The sequence below is a fragment of the Poecilia mexicana genome, unplaced genomic scaffold, assembly GCF_051168715.1.
Source record: "Poecilia mexicana isolate PSO_F unplaced genomic scaffold, ASM5116871v1 scaffold_10, whole genome shotgun sequence".
Lineage (NCBI taxonomy): Eukaryota > Metazoa > Chordata > Actinopteri > Cyprinodontiformes > Poeciliidae > Poecilia > Poecilia mexicana.
In genome coordinates this window covers 11570910-11590365 of record NW_028263379.1, presented here as the reverse complement: position 1 = coordinate 11590365, position 19456 = coordinate 11570910, and the positions used below count along the sequence as shown (strand labels likewise).

Below are 19456 nucleotides of genomic sequence, written 5' to 3'. Positions count from 1 at the left end.
ATTGTTTCTCGCCATCCACCAGAAAAACTAATAACTTGGACATCAGATAATAAATGAGAACAAACAGACTTGCAAGAATATTGTGTCTATATTCTTGTAATATAGTGACTTTATTTTAAAAGTAAACTACTATCATATTTTTACACCTTTATTATTGTACTTTTATGACTTTATTCTCATAATATTATGACTATTCTTGTAATGCATTTGTTTATTTTTGTTACATTTTCTTAGTTTGGCCCTCGTTCTCCATCATATATTCCAAACCGAACTGAAAAAGGGTAAAAATCTCTGTTTTTAGTTGAGTTTATCTGAACCAGAGCATCTGCTGGGAAAATCCCAGCCGACCTTCATCCTGATCAGAGCTGCCAGACTGGAGTTCATTTACAGCTTGGCTATTTTTCTTTTTTTTTTCTTTGTTTTTTTTTGCAGCTACTTTGCAGGGAAATTCATGTTGATATATGATTTACAAAATGTTGTAAGGATTCCAGGAAATTAATTTAAAGGAGAAAAGTCTAAAAATGAAAAGCTTATCCAGTCTGCGAATGAACAGAATCCTGAATAATAGGAACTGGTTGTAAAAGGAAATGTTCAGGATATGTTTTATAAAGTTTATCCTTTGAAGAGCTAAACGGGAAATGAACGTCAAATCTGTCAATGTTTACACAAATGACTGGTAAACTTTGAGCTGCTTGGTTTTATTTCTTTCTTCACTTGCAAATAAATTTCTTTCTCACAGAGCCGAAAACATCATAACACTTTTTATAAAGTGCCAGTAGTTTTACGTCAATATTAATGAATTATTGACTTTTAACCAATATTCTGTTTAAAAGTTACCTGCAAGTTAGTTTTGAATTGTTTCAGGTGTACTAAGGTATTTTCACTAGAAACTAGACCAAAAATACTTGGTAATATTTTGTTATTTTGCCGTTAATGATAACTTTATATTAAGGGGTGTGCATAAGCCTGACATGACGAACACCTGTTATAAACAAAAAGGAGCCTTCAAGAACGTCTTCATGAAATGTCATTCAGTAAATAATTCGACTAATGACGCAAAGTTGCACTAAAAGTTGCATTAAAAATCCATTAAATATGTTAATTTTGCTTTATTTGGTAAATAAATACATTTTTAATGTAAAGTTGCATTAAAAGTTAATTAAATGTGTCAGTTTTGCATTGTTTGGTACATAAATACACTTAATGCGAAGTTGCACTAAAAGTTGCACTAAAAGTGTCTATTTGCTGAATGACACTTCATTACAGCAGCGGTAAACATTCATGAAGACTCCTTCATCACAGGTGTTATGTCCGTCACACCCGTTCAGATAAAGTGTTAGCCAGGTAATTAACTTGTACCTGTCTATAATGCTCTTCCTTTATCTATTCAGACCTTTATAGAAATTCATTACCTCTGGTTTTGCATTCTTAAGTTTGATAGTCCACATTTTGATTTTCCTAATCCAAACTTTGGCTTTGTACGAGTAAATGAGTAAATTCTCCAGGGATCCTCTTTCACCGACTCCCTGGCTGTGATCTACGACCGGCTCTCTGTGAGAACCTCGTTACACAATGAACTCGTTTCTCTGGCTTCACTGCGCCTGTTGTACCGGACAGCAGCTCCGTTAGCAAAGGTCTGAATGGACGCTGTGTCCGGACACGCTGTCAGGCGCACTGAGCACAGCTCATGCATGACGGGACCGCTCTCAAATTGATTTTTACCCCCCTCCCTGTCTCTCTCTGTGCTTGCACAGGTTCGGTCCAGGTACCATGGGAGCGTGCCATCTCCCCAAACAAAGTGCCCTACTACATTAAGTAAGTGAGTGTTTGTGTTATCCAGGTGAATGCCCTTCTTCATGCCAGGTTCAATGACTCGGTTAGATGATATTTTTAGTGCCAGATTCAGTGAAAAAACAGAGATTGGTGTAATGAATTTTCTAATATGCAGTTGATTTCCTCAGATACTTGCAGAAATGAGCCTTTCTATGCTGATTAATTCTTCAGCCTCTTTGGTGATTTTGTGGAGATCAATGGAGAATTTATTACAGTTCTGCTCACACATACGAGCCCCAGTTAGTTTGATAATTTATTCTGATAAAGTCTAGGCAGAGTAACCTTTTTGAAAAACATTATTTTGCCAGATTCTGTTATTTTTTTGTTATTTATATAAAGTATTGTCATTTTTGTGCTAAAAATACTAAACTTTCCACTTTATATTTTGGTCCATCTGATGATAATTTTTAAATATTAAATTATTTGATCAGTTTCTTAAACAGACGTTTTACCAAATACGTTTTTCTCTTACTAGAGTAATTTCTTGGACGGCTACTTTTTAGTTTTACTTCATTAAATATATATTGAAGTAGTGCTACTCTTTCTTGAGTACACTTTTGTGTAGTTTTGTGTACTCTGTCCACCTCTGATTGTAGGCAAAGATAAAAAAATCAGCATTTATTTGTGTAATTCTATTTTAATCACACAGCAATTGAACCAGCGATGAAAAATCAGGATGGAACAGCGACAAAGTTTAGCTTAAATTTGCCACCAGAACAGTCGTCGGATTGATTAGCTCTCTGCCAGTTAATTGTCTGCCTGTGGAAATGATGAAACCCTGATTTTGATGCCGTCTTATTGGGGAACCACAGGGAAACATTGTAGAAGAACGACAGCCTGTCAGTAAGAAGTGACCTGCAGCAGAACCACCTGCTGTGAGCGGGTTAGAGGGCAGAAAGCACTAACAGACAGCGGCGCTGCCTGCGGTCGACTTTCCACAGGGAAGGAAGGAAGGAAGTTCATCAGGCAATAATGTCCTGTTTAAATACACATTGAAACAGTTTTCCTGTCAAGACAAATCAGGTTTTCCCTGATTATCTGTACAAATATGACAGATTCAATACGTAAAACATCAATATGTTGAAGCAAAAGTTTCTTGTCTTTCTCTTGCTGTTACTGTAGATCTTATTCAGATCAATTCAGTGCCAACCAGTCCGGAAAAAAAAAAAAAACAACTGTACCATCTGCAGGTGTTTTTTGCTTTGACGAAAGGTCGTTGTCCAGTCAATGCAGAAGATTTTTCTGCATCTTGTTAGTCAGGATTTCCACTAGTTTCAATTAGACCTCTTCCAAGTTGCTTTCAAGGCTACAGGTGGACTTTAATTTTCAAGTTAAAACACCTTCATATGTTTTACAGTGTGGAGCAAACTTTCAGAAAACACTGAGTTCCACTAAATCTACACAAAAAACATTTTTAAAGTTGCTTTTGCACCATAATAAATAAAACACTAACCAACATTTTGACGTGTAAATGACGGCACTTGGACATTTAATGTTTCGCTTGTTGATTTTTTTGTGTTTTTATAATGCCTTGTTGCTGAAATGTGCTATGCAAATAACATTTGATTTTGATTTGAAAGATGCAGAAGAGACCTGGGATAAACACCTTTTCACATAACTGCATCTTTATTGAACTTTTAGTAGCACACATATTTCCAGAAATGTTCAAAGATCTCGCCGTAGTTTAAACGTTTATTGGTGAGTAGAAAAATAATGATCGTGATTTGAGCAGAAGCTACAGTGAGCTCTGTTTGGCTAAGCACTCGTTTATTTATCAGCTCACCTGATCGATACTACTTATCCTCATAGAAAGACTTTTTTTAAATAAATGAATTGAGTCATAAATGTGTCATAGGTACATTTAGGCACAGAACGGTCCATTTGCAACTGAACAAACATTTATGCGCTTTGCTCCTCTGTAGACTTGCAGTATTTATCTTGTTAATCAACTGCAACACAACCTTGTGGGTCTTTGTTTAGCCTGCCAGTCAGTGCTTTATGGACTGTATTCCTATTCCGGTGGGGATGGGAGATGTATAGCATCTGAGTAGCTCTCTGCTCGGCAGTAATCAATGAGCGCTTGTGCAGGTAGAATGATGATTCCAGTCCTGAGAGGCCCGTGTTTTCTGGCAGACTTCCTGCTGTGGGGTTTCTCATTTATTCTGCTGCTCTTGTCCTTTTATTGGATCCATTTTATAGATGATACATTTCCTGTATGTTCCCTTCAGAGGAAACTGCAGCCCAGAGTTTTGTTCTTTCTTAAAAGGATAGAAATGAGTTGGATCATGTTCTATTTATGAGAGCAGCAGAGCAGTCATGTGTTGTAACTCTAATGCCTGAACATGAATCCTTTCATTATGTTTGACTCGTGTCTGGACTTTTCAGGCCTAAAATTTCTTGGCATGTCATGCAAAAAGTATTCACAAGCTGCGTTTCCATTAAGCATAAAACCGGGCAAATTGAAAATAGGAAAGTACTTTTGCTTAAAGCTGCAGAAATTAACTTTACAGAAAAAGTATAGATGTTTTTTACATATTTGTTGAAGCTGTCACTGTCATGACAGTATGGTATGCTCCTACCTTCTCCCAGTCCTCCCAGTGTTAACTACAAACAACCAATCAGAGTACAGATGCGGGTCAGTCACTATCGGGTGTGGCGCTGCTCTCTTCCCTTCCCTCCCCCAAACCTCTTTGCTCTCTCTTGCCGCTACAAGCTGGTCTTATTGTAAATGCTAAGGCGGATAAACGGTTTCTCTGTAATGGTAAGTTGTTTCTCCACCGATTAGCACATTTAACAGCAAGTGATTGACAGCATTAAGACCCGCCTCCTGGCTCTGATTGGCTGATTTTGGGCGGTGAGCTGTGCATTTCTTCAGATGGCAGTAATAGCTCAAGAAGGAGGGGGTAATTTTTTTCACAGATTGTTAATCTTAACAAATATGTAAAAACACATGCTTTGTAAAAGTTAATGCTGCACCTTTAGAGGAAAACGTGTTTTACATCTCTTTTCAAATGAAGAGCCCACTACACTGAACCTCATTGAAAACCTGCTAAAACTATTACATCCATCACCGCCTTGACTTTTAATGACATATTGCGTTAACAAGCTCATTCACATGTGATTTTAATTTTTTTCTTATTTAAAAGAAACACCACAAGTTGCCAAATTGTGTTATTTCGGCATTAGCAGAATATAGAGAAAGATTTGAGCACGTTTGTAGTGGAAACGTAGCTACTATGTTCAGATTCTCCCCCATCTCTCTTATTCACGCCTTTTTATTCTCACTCCTTTTGTCAGCTCCGCTTTGATCAGTGAAGTCGTAAAGAAAATGTGCTTCCATTTGTCCTTGCTACATGAATCTATTTGCCTTTGTTATTTTCTCTTTCAGCCATCAGGCCCAGACAACATGCTGGGACCATCCAAAGATGACAGAGCTGTACCAGGCGCTGGGTGAGTGAAGAGGCGAGCCGTCCTCGCGCTCGTTCGTCCGTGACCTCGGTCGGCCTGCAGAATCACCCCAAGTTTGGGTTTGGGCTGTTAAGGCCTTATCTCGCAGCTCATTAAGCGACCTGCATCTCAATCACCTCGAGGGCTACATTTCTACTGTCATTAACCTATGAGGCCCAATTTGCCAGCGCTGTGATTGCTTCCCGCTTAGCCTCTAATTAATTGTGATTAAACGACACGATGCGTCTCACAGTTAATCTCGTCTGACACAGGGAGTTTGCGGGAATAGATATGCACACCGTCGCAGCTGGACCTGCATGTGTACCAAGAAATGCGAGTGTGGATAATGTTTCTAATACAATAAAGTGCTAATGACTCTGCAGCGTGGTGATAAACAAATGGGACAGATTTGGGATGCCTTATTCCTCGGTTGCAGGGTGGAATGGATTAGTTCTCCCTCTCATCTCTTTAATCTCTCTCTATCTCTTTTTCCTTCCACCAGCGGATCTGAACAACATCAAGTTCTCTGCATACAGAACAGCTATGAAGCTTCGACGGGTTCAGAAGTCTCTGAGATGTATGTTTACTATTTTGCTGGTGTATTATCTGTCTGTCTGATTGCTTAAGTGATATTTTGTTATCCTGCACCAGCAGTAATTCACTGTGACGCGCTCTCTGTGATGCACCGATTAGCTGTGGCACATTTGTTTAGTCAGCGATCAAAAGCATCATGGCTCCCTCCACTCTGCCTGGAAACATGAAAATTACCTGTTGAAGTTGCTCCCCGCCCCCACCTTCTTCAAATCAGACAAAATTGGTGTCAAATGTTTGTGCTGCTACCATTTTAACCCTTCCAGTCCAAACAGAGCGCCGGTGATCCAGCCAAATTTGCAGTACCGTATTTCCGCCACACTTTGCCCTATCTGAACAATTTTAGCGGTTTCTGAAAAGTGAGACGTTTTTTCTTTCCAGCCAATATCGGGTTATTACGGTAATTTCACCCCCGCGTAGCAGGGAGTGAAATTAATCTGATGAAACACTTTTAATAGATGGTAAATCGTGAAAACAACTTGCTATATTTTGAAAGTTGTTATGGATAAATGGGCAAATATATGTTTACTCACTGGACATTTAAATAACTTTGTGCAATTAACATAAGCAAAAATATCCAGGTGGAGATTTGAAACATTAAGATGTTTCCAAAGGTCATGAAAGGTCAACCAGCCCCCCTCCCACCCCCCTCCCTCCCACACACACACACACTTTCTTTAAATCAGACAAAATTGGTGACAATCAACTTGACAGCAAAATTTTTTGTTTTGTTCTATTTTGGCTTTGAAGATATCAATGAAAGTTTAAAGGTCAAAAGGTCAACCAGCCGCCCCACTTTTACGAAATCAAAATGATTTCATTAATTTCTTCAAAGCCATTGCAGCACAAACAACAAATTTGCTGCACAAACATAGTCGAGTTGATTGACACCAGTTTTGTCTGACTTGAAGAAGGTGGGGAGGCTGGTTGACCTTTCATGACCCCTGGAAACAATATTTTTAAAATGATAGGGACACAAACGAACATGTTTTCTGCACAAACGTTTGGTGGCGGTTTCGTCTGATGAAGAACTTCGGTCAGGTCTGAAAACATCCTGCTGTTGGGTTTAAAATGCACCGGTAATCCTCATTGTCATCACAGCCTTGCATTCTGCTTAATTGACTATTAATGGGTCCATTTGAGTTACAAAATGGAAGTTAATTAGTTTTAGCTGCTTGGTTAAAGCCTCATTGACGGTCCCATTGGGGTCGATGCTTTTTCCTCCTTTTTCAGGAATCTGACCCCAGTTCAGCCCATTTTCACCTTCCACTCATTTTATTCCCTCTCTATTTCGCTTTTCTCTCCTTTTCTGCTGTAACCTTCCTGTAACCTTGCCTCCTTCCCACATACCAAGTCGCCATAATAAAAGCTCAGCAAGCGCGTAAAACCCTTTTCTGTCACTTCCTCTTTCCAGCTGTTATCTCACTGTCCTCGGGTCTAAGAGTCGATATCGTTACTGAATTTAATTGCTAGGCTGCCTTGATAACTAGCGAAGCCTCATTCTTCCTCGCCCCGAATGGCTGAGCAGAGCCGCGTCAGAGCCCATCAAAAATGCATTTTTGGGTGATTCCCTCCCATCCCTCAAAATACTCCCCTTATCGCTCCTCTCTCTGTTCTACCTCATTATCGCGCTATCCAATTACACCTGGCATCAACGGACACCCTTTTAGCTCCGCTCCCAGCGATGGGCCATCAAATTAGTTTAGAAGAGCGAAATCAAATTTGTGTCACTGCTCTTGAAACATATGGCGTGGCTTAAGCAGCCAAAATGGGTGAATAAGCACCGCTGCTGCGGCGTGGAAGAGGAGGCCGCTGGTCACGAGTGAGGTGAGCTGATGTTTATGTTGATTTGAATGAAACAAACACATTTTAAGCCTTTTTAGTTCCAACTGTAATGCACACGAACACCTCAGATTTGACCTTTCACCTTCAACAGTTGTTTTTCTCCAGGTCGCTTCAAAATGTATCCGCTTATTTTGAACAGACAAAAAGTAAAAATAATAAAAAAAACTAATTATCATGGCCACTGACATTCAATTTTACATAAGAACCTCTCACACCTGATAAACTCTTACATTGTCATTATCACTGTTATTATTATCTGTAGAGCTTCTTCTTCTTGTTGGTTTGTAAACATTTTGTCTATGTAATATAATTTATTTGTCATGTTGAACAGACACATGAATATTACAACATGGTTTTAATTACAATTTTTTCATAATTATTGAGCCAGTAAGTAACATATTTCATTAAACTGAAATAAAGGGTCGGATTTAATGCGTGTTCACTTCTTCCTACTCCTTTTCAAACAGAGAAGTAGTGGTAACTAGATATTTTATTCTTGGTTATTTATGCGCATGTTTTCTCTGCCCTACTGATTGTTTGTCTTCTTGTTTTTAAGAACCTGTTTGAAATAAGTAAATCAGATCAAATTCCCATAATGAATGATACTTAAACCTCTCATTCTCATCCTTAAATCTAATATAATCATTTGTTAGTTGCTAAAGTGAAACTAACCCCAAAATTAACTTGTTTGTTGATAACTAAATAGGTTATTTAGGGTTTATTTCTATGTTTTTGTTTGAATTTTGACATTTTTGTGTAAATTTGTATAGTTTTGCTTTATTTTGCCTCAGCCATCAGCACAGACCTGGTGGAACTGCTGATTTCATTATCCGAGTTGCGTCTCAGTGAAACGCTGGTAAAAAAAAAAAAAAAGGTTGTTAAAGGCTTAATAGAGGAGCCATGTTGTGACGACTTCCTGAAGGCGGAGTCTCAGAAAAATTCAAAACCGTTAAATTGAAAAGTTAATTTCTTTTAAGTCATAGAGGAATTGTTTGTTTGTAAACACAGCGGATGAACGCGCAACCCGACTGCAGGAAGGGCCCGCCGGCCGTGAAGCGCTCACTGGTTGCCATGGTTACCTGCATTTATTTTGTTCGTATTATTAAGGTTCTAATATTTAATCTTAATATTCAGAAACATGCAGGAAACTAATTTCTTATTTTGTTTGTGGAAAAAACGGCTGCTTTCACAGATTGCTTGTTGAGTGTTACCGTAACGCAGCTCGATGTCAGTGTGTGTGTGTGTGTGTGACAGAAACTTGTGTGTTGTGTTCAGTGGACCTGGTGGCGCTGAGCAGCCTGGTGGACGTGTTTCGGGAGCAGGAGCTGCAGCAGGGGGAGCATGTGATGGACGTGGTGGAGGTGATTCACGGCCTGACGGCCGTGTACGAGGGGCTGGAGGAGCAGAGGTCCCTTCTGGTCAACGTCCCTCTCTGCGTTGACATGTGCCTCAACTGGCTGCTCAATGTTTATGACAGGTGGGTGTAGCTCTTCCTGTCGAGGTAAAACTGAAGCATTTGTTGAAAACGGTTTGCGGTTTTGGCTGTAGCTTGATGAAGGGTTTATACATCCAGCTGATAAGGATTCCCGTCTCCCACCTCTTTACTATTTTATTTTTACAGATATTGCCTTTCTTTTTCCATTCGTGTTTCTCTGGCACAAGCTAAGCAGAGGTTACCAAAGACTGATAAAGAATAACTCTCTTATGAAGATGGTTAACTGAATGATCAAAACTTTTATTTCTTCAAAGATTTGAAAGATGTTGAAGCACCCAAGACGAAGACCTCTTCATCATTTCTGCTCGGGGTGATTCAGCCTTTGACTTCTTCAGTTCTTTGCACCTGAGAAACAACTCAAAACCGCGCATCACAACAGGCTTTGCTTTGACTTAATATTTGTACGCGTGCTTAGACTCACTGTGATCCTGAGAATCGGCTTGTATTTTAATTCGAATAACATTTTTTTGACAAACTCTTCCAGCATTGGAAAAATAAGCCAGGGAACCATGATGCTGCCATCACCATGTTTCATTTCGGGTATGGTGTTGATTTAATGATGCACACTGCTGTTTTTCTGCCAAACCTTTAAGGCACGCGGCTGGGGGCCTCTTCAACTTCAAATTAAATTAATTATTTTGCACTTTATCTGTAAAGTTACTTAGAGGAAGCTAACTGTACTAAGTGTTTTCAAAATTATCAAACTTTTCTCCGCTATTACCAGATTAGCAGAAGTGAACCCATCACTCTGTTTCAGTTTATCGAGTTTTACTATAACTGATAATAAGTTTAATCTCATGAAGTTGATACAAAGGTCACTGTGAAAGTGTTAATTTAAAATATTTGCACATTTTCTTTTTGTCTTTCTCACATAGTTGTTTTTATTTGGATTGTACCTATGTTTCTACGTCACGCTAAACATCGAAATGTTTTCACGGCTGCTTGAATAATTTTTATCCTTTCCCAAAAGCCTGGCATTTTAAGTTAAGTGTTCACCCTTCTTATATACTCTGTAGTTGTCAGGTTAGAAAAAGATAAATAATGTGTTGGAGAAGTCTGGAGAGTTAAATCCATCCAGCAGTGAGTGGCGCTAATTTCTCTCATTAAATGTTCATTAAATTTGATGTTGCACTGAGTCAGCAATATGTCAGAAGATTAAATTCCCTCAAAGGGATTTTATTGCACAACAAAGACAATTGAATGCTCCTGAATGTTGTTGATATCTAAATATGAATCTAGACCAGAGGTCGTGCTAGACTTTTTTGTTCTCTGTCATTTTGACCGACAGGATGAAAAAAAATCGGTCATGTTCTGTTTTTACCCGTCAAATTATAAATCGGCTATTTAGCCGCATTTTTATGCGGTTTAGTTAATATTCACCCAGTTGAACCGTGAATCCAGATCCCATCACACATAAAGCAGATAAATGCATCTAACTTTTTCTCCATAGTGAGAAAAACCACTGACTGTGGCCCCAATAACTTATAATAAATTAAATTAAATTACCAGCACTTCAGCTGGTGGGGTCTGAACTCACAGCTTCGCAAATTCCTCCTGGTCGCATCTGCAGAGAAATCTGCTCTGGTTCATCAGTCAGTTGGATCTGCCTGATCCAAACCGATCCATTGAACGTTTTTTTTTTTTACCCTGTGCAGCGCTTTTATGAGGATTTTTATTTTTTTATTTTGCGTGGTTTCACTTCCCCGAAACGGACGGATGTTAGGTCTGCCACCCCGCTCTCCTTCTGGGTGCGGGACGGTAACGTCTTCAGCTCCATTAGTTAAAACTGCAGGGTGAGTTAAGTTTAACTCTCTGCAGCGGCAGAGCCGCGTCCGCATTGGTTGTGCAGCCGCAGCGCACTGCGCTTGTTACGATCTGATTAACTTGTGCACCTTTATTTATTTCCTCAAGATAAATTGCCAGCTCCTCTGTTTAGACTATAAGTAGATTCAACATTGTATTCTCTTTAGTTTTCTCTGTTCTGTATGGAATGGAGACTGAAATTATTTCTACCAAAGTTGTTGAATGGGCTTCCTAACCAGATGCTCCAAAGCATCTGGTCCATCAGTCTTCAACACGCTGTCAGCTCCCGGTCAGAAAGACGCATTTAGTTCAGTGTCCATGAGATGATATTCAGAAAGGATATTTTTATTAATGGATTTTCGTTGCCTCTGCGGTGAACTCTTTGTGTAAAGTCTATCATGTCCTGCATGAGGTTGTTAAATGACCGACGGGCTTCAAATTTTCCTGTCGTTTAAAAAAATAACTGGTCAAATATGGAAAATGTTCCGTTAACGCGGCCTCTGATCTAGACCTTTAAAAAGTTTTAACTGTTCTAAACTTTTAGTTCTTAAAGCAAGTGAACCAAACGTACAAGACAAAAAACCTGCATATTAAACAAACCATATGTATTTTTTTCAGTGTTTTTGGTCTCCTTTGTCTTGATGAGATGTTTTAAACTGCTTCAGAAAGCAGCTCAATTCCACCTTAACCTTTACTAGGTCAGGTTTTTCATCTGGAAAAATGCGTATTAAACCTGAACCCATCATTGATTCTCCACCAAAGCAGAAGAATCGGCTTGTTCAAAGAGTCTTGAATTTAAATTCACCAGCATTTCTTCACAGTCTGCCTCAGAAACGTTTATATTTTCATGTACTCATATGGTTCTGTTCTATTCATCTGTATCATTTGTGATCATTTTTATCCTGTTTGTTGTATTGCTTTGAGATGCTTTTTTAAAGTGCTACATAACTAAACTAAATTTGTCGTATTTGAGGTTAATGTCCAACATGACTCATCACAACCTTTTCCCTCTCAAACTTGTTTGACCTTTGAAGGTTTCTGTAGTTCATTGTCAGCCTGAAAAGGTCTTCCACATATTGAATTTCTGGCTTCTTCTTTGAATCAGGCCTTTGTTATTTTCCAAGAAGGACTAATCAATGCGCCCAACTAGGATTTACTCTCTTTTTTGCTTTTTTATTATTCTGTTACTTGTATATGCAGGTCTGTAAAAAATTAAGAGGCCACTTAAAATGATCAGATTCTCTGATTTTACTTTTTATAGGTATATGATTGAGTAAAATGAACGTTGTTCTTTTATTCTATGAACTATTGACAACATGTCTCTGAGATCCCAAGCAAAAATCTCTTGCATTTATTTGCAGAAAATGAGAAATGGTCAAAATAATTAACAAGATGCAGCGCTTCCAGACCTCAAATAATGCAAAGAAAACAAGTTCATATTCATTTATAAACAACAATACTAATGTTTTAACTCAGAAATCAGTATTTGGTGGAATAACCAGGAGGTTTTTTGGGCTCTTCATTTTTTCCAGAGATGTTTATTTTCAGATTTGACCAAATACGGTCTCAGAAAATGCAAAATAACTCTGGAAATACTGTCTTGAGTTGGAGACAATCAAGTGTTTTAAGTCTAACACAACATATAATAATAATTTGATCATTTGGAGGTCACCTTTATGTTTTTAACAAAGTATTTGAACTATTAATCTTACCAGAAAGAATCCAGTCAGGAGTTTGTTTTTCCCTTGCTAACATAAATTGGCTTCACATAATTATGAAAAAATAATTGTTACGTCAGCAGCACTTTCTGTCAGCATTGCAAATGTTGCTGTGAAATCTTCAAAACCTCAAATTATTATCTTACAGGTATCTCCACATTGATGGGCATTTTGTGAACTTAAATGTGTTCCTAGGCATCAGAAATGTACTTTATTGTTGTGCTGCTGCCTCATTTGATGTCTTGTAAGAGCCGTTTCTTAGCAGTTGCAGGAAAACAGATTGGAGACGGATGTGAGCAGTCACTTTCTCAGACGTTTAGGAAGACTGCGAACGGCTAAAGCTGCAGTAACAGCTTCAAGCCAGAGGGTCAGACACAACCAGAGCAAATCCTCTTTGACACCAGAACTCACCCAGCTTTGTTCCTGTTTGTTCCATCTCCAGGAAAAGCCCCACAGCACAGACAGCGAAACATAAGACAGCTGCAGCGAAAGCCGTATATCCGGTCTGTAGCTTTTAACCATTCTCTGCTAATGAGAAACAATCAGCGGCTTCGTCGTCTGAATAAATTTCAGTAATTGCTTTTGGTTCCCTAATAAACAGCAGCAGGGAATGTGAACGATACTTGAGCTTAATTTTGTGCTTGTGAGGAGAAAACGTGGTTTACGGCGAGTGTGTGTGCGTATATGTTTGTGTGTGCATTACTTCCGGAGGCTTGTCAGGGAGAAATGTGTCCCCTGAGGAGCAGCGCTGGGATGCACATTGAAGATGGCATGAGGTGCTCAGCAGAAAGCGTGAGAGAAAGATACTGACAGCCAGTCGTCACCATGTGCTCAGTGTCTCCTCTGGTCCTGAATCTAACAGGGGAGCAACCGTGACTCACCACTTTATGTCTTCCCTTCTCATATATATTTGTGCATTTTTAATGTGTACACATTTTTAGAAACTTGTCAAATACAGATCTATACTCCTCCAGGCCAGCATTCAGCTGCAGAAATGAAGTTTGCGCTTTCATCTAATTTGACCTGATGTTCTTTGATGAATCCAATGTTCTCCATCCTCCGTGTGACATTTGAAATGCTAATTTGATTAGCACGGTTTTGCTAATGCTGCTTAGATCTGCGTTAAATTCTTGCAGGCTGTTTGGAAACATTGCGATGACGTAGTTAGTTCTCAAATTTGATTCATGCGTTCCATGAATCAAAAATGTATTGCTTGTTTAAAAACTGTCTGTTCTTCATTTAGGGATTTAGGCATTTCTTTTTCACATGAGGTTTGAACAGTACTGTGAAGGTATTTTATGATGTCACCACAAACTTTAGTGTATTTTATGTTAGGGACAAAGACAATGGAGCATAATAGGTTTCCAGTTTCTTTTTATCAAAATTTTTAAAAGTGTTATATGTAATGTTGTAGAATCTCACTTCTCATCTGCAGTGTCTTCAGTCAGACTTCTTCGTTTTCACTGTAATACTGACTGCTACAAGGGATCTTTCCCGCCAACAGCCATCACTATCTTCAATAACTCTCTGAACAATCTGAATTAATGAGTTACAGTCAGATTTAATTTCTGTTGGTGAAGTATTTTTGAATTTGTTTTGAGACTCGTACTGAAATTATTGTGTAATGTTTTGCAAAAAGCTCAGTTAGATGACAAGTCTCTAGGTTTTTAGTGAAATTCAGACTTCGAGTGCTGACCTCGATTAAACTTAGATTTGGTCTTACTCATTTTATGTCATCGTTTTTTTTCTCCTCATGAGTTTTTGCAGCAGCACCGACTTCAGCAGCTGCCGCACCAGTATGTTGTCACATTCCTTCCAAAAACCTTGAGGAGCTTATTAAGGAATCACATCAGTGGATTTATTAACCAGGAGAGCACATAGCTCATGATGGGTATTTCTCTTAATTTGCAGGTCTATGAACGCAGCATGGTTAAACTCACCTCCCTCCACCTGGATTTGATCTGAAAATTCAGACAATCAGAAGAGTTTCCTCGCCTAATTATGCTTATTAAACTCAGAGAAGTGCACAACTTTAGTGCTGCATTAATGGGCCTGTAAATAAATGGAAATGCCTGTGATCAGACGTATGTTCTCTTCAGTTCTCTCTCAGGGTTTTTGGCAGGAATGTGACGCCATACTCTTGGCAACAACCTATTCTAAGAACAGAATGTGCCACCCATCTTTCTGTCAACTCCAGGGCTGATTACAATACCAAATTTTTATTTCAAGAACTTAAGAAAAAATGTATTATTTTCCTTTTATCTTTTAAACATACCAGTGTTGGTCTGCTGCATTTAATACCAATAGAAATATTAAAGTCTTTGGTGGCAAAATGTAAAAAGTTAATGGCAGGATACCTTTACAAGGTGTTTTATTGATGTATTTTATCTGGCATATGAGATTTGTATTGCTCTTCTGGGCATAAAATTCTTGGACCACACTTTACCAATTCCCTGAAGAGCCTTTACTTACTCTGAATGTCCTCTAATGCAATTTCACACTACTTCACTGACCTGAATTGTGCTGCTGTGACCCGTGTAATTCTTCCCAGCAGGGCTCTGTATTACTACGATCCACTGCGCAGCGATTCGAGATTGTCCACCTTTTAAAAACTCTGTAATCTCAGAAGTTTTTTTTCCCTTATCCTCTCTGTGTTTCTTTCCTGCAGTGCACGAAATGGCAAAATGCGAGTTCTCAGCTTCAAAATGGGACTGGTGAGCTTGTGCAACGCAGACGTCCAGGAGAAGTACAAATGTAAGTCTGATGCTTGTTTGAGTCGGTAAGTGCATCTTATCGACTGAAGAGAGAGATCCAAAATAAAACATCCCTGATTGCCAGGATTACAAGACATCCACTTAGTGTAATGGCGGAGAATGGTTATGTTGCCATAATGAAGAAAGCTTTCTTTACTTGCTGCACCACAGGCCTTAAAAGGATTGCTTGCAGGAGTCACTTTCTTAAGGCTTTTACTTTTTCAAACAACTTTAAAATAAGTTTAGCGCTCCTTGTCTCTCCTTTGGAAATGATTCATGTTTAATGCAGCATTTGTTCTTAAAAGTTCTGACTATTTGAAGTGGGATTCTCTTGAGAGACTCTGAGCAGTCAATATTTTACCAGGTAAAATAAATGCTCTTCAACTTAGTATTAAACATACATTTTCAAACAGATTTTTTACCATAAGGTATTGTAAACAACTATGAAATTGTTTAATTAAAGATGCAGTAGGTATCTTTTGTAAAAATACAGGTTTTGTTTTACATATTTGTACTAGCAGTATGAGACAGATGATCTGTGAAAAAATAAAGCTGCTATTCCTCCTTCCTGCGGTCCTACTGCCATCTGCAGAAGTGCACTTCCTGCTACCAAATAATACTATTGGTAAATCTCTGATTGGTAACCTCTGATTAATTGTGAATTAATTAAAAGTAAGGTTAGCACACAAGAAGGCTAAACTATAGCGTATTATGCTACATAGCCCAGTTTAGCATATTATGTTTCTGATTCCTGTTAAATTCACCAGCAGAATCACCTCTAGATATCTCTCCAACACGTTTTCATTAATCATTTGGTTTTTATTTTTGCTTTCTTATAGTGCATGTCTTGTTCAGTGCGATGCGTTCTGAAATCTTTTTCCAGTTTTCACATCAGAAAATGTGTTCAGTCCTTTTAAATTAATGAGTCTATACAGAGTCTGATATGAATGTGTTCTGTTAATGTAATTTTCGTCCACAGCGTTTCCAGAATTGGAAAATCTCAGCAGTGAGAAAAACTGCAGTTCTTGTGCTTTTGTGTCGAACCAATGGTTCCTATTATCTCACCACATAGTCTGCACAATGAAAGCGGCATATTTAAGATGTAAGAGGCCGATATGCTGAGAAAATGTCTCCATAAAACATGTCCAGAGCTCCACTCAGAAGCTTTGTGGGAATATTTAAAAACATCAAACAGGCCTCAGCTCTGGTTATGAGGACGATGTGAAGGAGGCTGTTTAAGATGCAGGCGTTGGAGCCAAACGTTTGCTCATTGTGGGGAGATATAAGCCCGCAAAGAGGGGGGATACATGCAGTGCTGCGATTGTGCAGCACACTCACACGCCTGTCAGGATTCATCTCTTCAGCGACAGGCAGACTCCAAGCATAGCAAAAGAGTCAGTCAGAACTTGACAAGATGGCTTTTGTGCAGGTCTTTCATCTCTAAAGTAGCCAGGAAGATCATTAATAAAGATTTATTCCTAGTTTAAAAAAGATAAAAGCTAGTTGATTTTGGAATAAATGCAGAATTTTAAAGTCATCAGGTGTCCTCACGCAGAGGAAAGAAAACATACAGACACATGCGTGGCTAATGCTCTTAGCTACACATCGTATAATGATTGCTGCTGCATGTGCCAGTGTGAAATTAGATTAGTTAGTGCATAATTGATGGATAACTGCGTGAACGTTTTGCAGACTTGTTCCGTCAGGTGTCCGGTCCTGGAGGCTTGACAGACCAGCGTCACCTCAGCCTGCTGCTACATGAAGCCATCCAGATCCCCCGCCAGCTGGGCGAAGTCGCAGCTTTCGGCGGCAGCAACACGGAGCCAAGCGTCCGGAGCTGCTTCCGCATGGTGAGGACACGGCCGCGTTTCACGCCCAGGTCCATTAACAGATGTGCTTAGAGCTCTGGAGGCTGATTAAATAGATTTTTTTCTGACATTTGGACTTAGGCTGCATCTTTAAAGGGGCAGTGCGAGCTTTACATCATGTTTTCCCTCATCAAAAACACCTGGATTCCTCCTCGGAGCTTCAGATTCCAAGTTTCCAAGCTTCCAACTCCAACTCAGCTCCTTCAGACTAGCCAGCAGCAATTAGCAAACACCTGGTGGGACTGCGCATCAGCTGAGTTCATTACATAAGCAACTTTTCTGTTCAACGCTGGTAAAAACGTTGTTAATGGGTTAACAGAGGACCGATGTGATTACTTTTTAAAGGTGTTTTCAAAGACACAGAAGCCCAATTTCAAGGCGTTAAATTACAAATTAAGTCATATTTGATATATAAAGCATTTTTATGTCTACTGAAGCTCAGATTTACTGACTGTGCTATAAAATGCCCTGGAGAATACATAACACTGCCCCTTTAAAGCTCTATAAAAGCTCATCACCAGGTCACTGGTGCAGTTCAGATGTTTGAATATCTCAGTTACTTTTGCAAGAACTTTCTCTGAGCATCAGGACGAATTATCTGGAACGAAGAAGTCTGTAAGATGAATTGTCAAGAGAACGCCTCCAACACGACAGCCTGCCAACACAGCTGTTCTTTACACCGAGGAGATCAGAGTTGAAATGGTTGGTCTTAATTTACGTCACCGGGTTTGTTTATAAAACTATTAACAGATGAACTGTGGTGGAGAGGTCATGGTGTGGGCGCCTCTCTATATCAAAGTCCAAACTGTTTCAGAGCTGTTTTTAAAGTAAAACAAATAAAATAAAACATGTAATTTAAAAAAAAAAAAAGGAAATGCAAAAAAATTTAAATTAGACTGGCTGCTTTGGGAATTTACCTTTGTTTGTTTTCCAGTCAAGAAAAAAATAATAATTATTGTGCTTGTGCTTTAAATAATTCATGATGCTTTTATCATTGCATTTAATAAGCCACAGAAACGAGGTATATCTTTCCCATCAAGATTAATCCAAGAAGATTCAGCAGAAAATGTAAAGTATGAGAAAATAAAATTCTGCTTCTTCTAGCTGAAGAAGAACCAGAGGATCCTGGCTTCCAGCTTCAGTTCCTCTCCGTTTCCATTTTGCATATTCTCCACTGTATATGTGTAGATCCTTACTGGTTACTCCGGCTTCCACCCACAAACCAAAAACAGGACTTGGTTGCTCTAAATTCCCATTAGGCATAAATGTGTACATGTGTGGTTGGATTTAAAGCAACAGGAGGCCCTAAAACAGCTCATTCTGAAATGGGCAGAACTGAGCAGACGTAAATCTCATTATCCAAGAATGATTTTGTGCGAAAAATGTAATAAACATGTTTGTTATAGCCTATACACTTATCCTAACATGTTCAAGGAAGCATCCAAGAAGGTAAAAAATAGATGGATTAAATTTAATCTTCTGCCACTGATTTAGGTCAACAAATGAAAACTGAAGGCAGCAGAAGATTATTAGCCAATCAGAATCCCTCAGTTTCCAATAATATTCTCTTGGTGCACAATGTAATCCGGTCAGTAACGGCTGTATCAGATGCAGCTCTTTGAACGTATTCTGTTGTGTTTATATTTACTCTGAGATAAAATTAGAGTGACCCGTCTACCGGTTATTCAGGGACACTTGATGGTTCTCGATACTGTTCGTCTCCACTTCATGTTGACTGTTAAACTGAAATGACAGAAAGACGGAGGAAACGGCAACAACAAAGCAGGCTGCATGAAATAGTTGCTGAAAACAGCGTGAGCAGAGGAAGGTCTCTGCAGGGGTTATTTGGAAAAATCCAGGCAAGAAGTAAGAATAATTCATCTCCCATTAAATATTCCAGTGCTTTCACAGCATTCAAAGGTAAAGAACTGAAGAAAATGAAACAAAATAATTTGGGAAATACAAAACCCAGCACTATTTTTTATATATATGCATGGTAGAAGAGGTCGTATTACTCAAGCTAAATGTCCCAGTGGCAGTGAACATCCCGTCTGTTTTGAGGCGGAGCAGCGTGATCAGGTGAGCAGCTCCAGGTGTTTTGGT

At 38.9% G+C, this 19456-nt stretch overlaps 1 protein-coding gene across 1 annotated transcript in view; it reads left to right on the top strand.

The window, feature by feature from the left end:
* drp2 (dystrophin related protein 2) overlaps positions 1-19456 on the top strand; it is an 82682-nt gene that overhangs the window by 32407 nt on the left and 30819 nt on the right. The window contains exons 8-13 of the mRNA XM_088009692.1: positions 1755-1815; positions 5222-5283; positions 5783-5857; positions 8992-9193; positions 15401-15486; positions 17178-17335. Coding sequence (XP_087865818.1) covers positions 1755-1815; positions 5222-5283; positions 5783-5857; positions 8992-9193; positions 15401-15486; positions 17178-17335 — 644 coding nt within the window. The remainder of the gene's footprint in view (positions 1-1754; positions 1816-5221; positions 5284-5782; positions 5858-8991; positions 9194-15400; positions 15487-17177; positions 17336-19456) is intronic.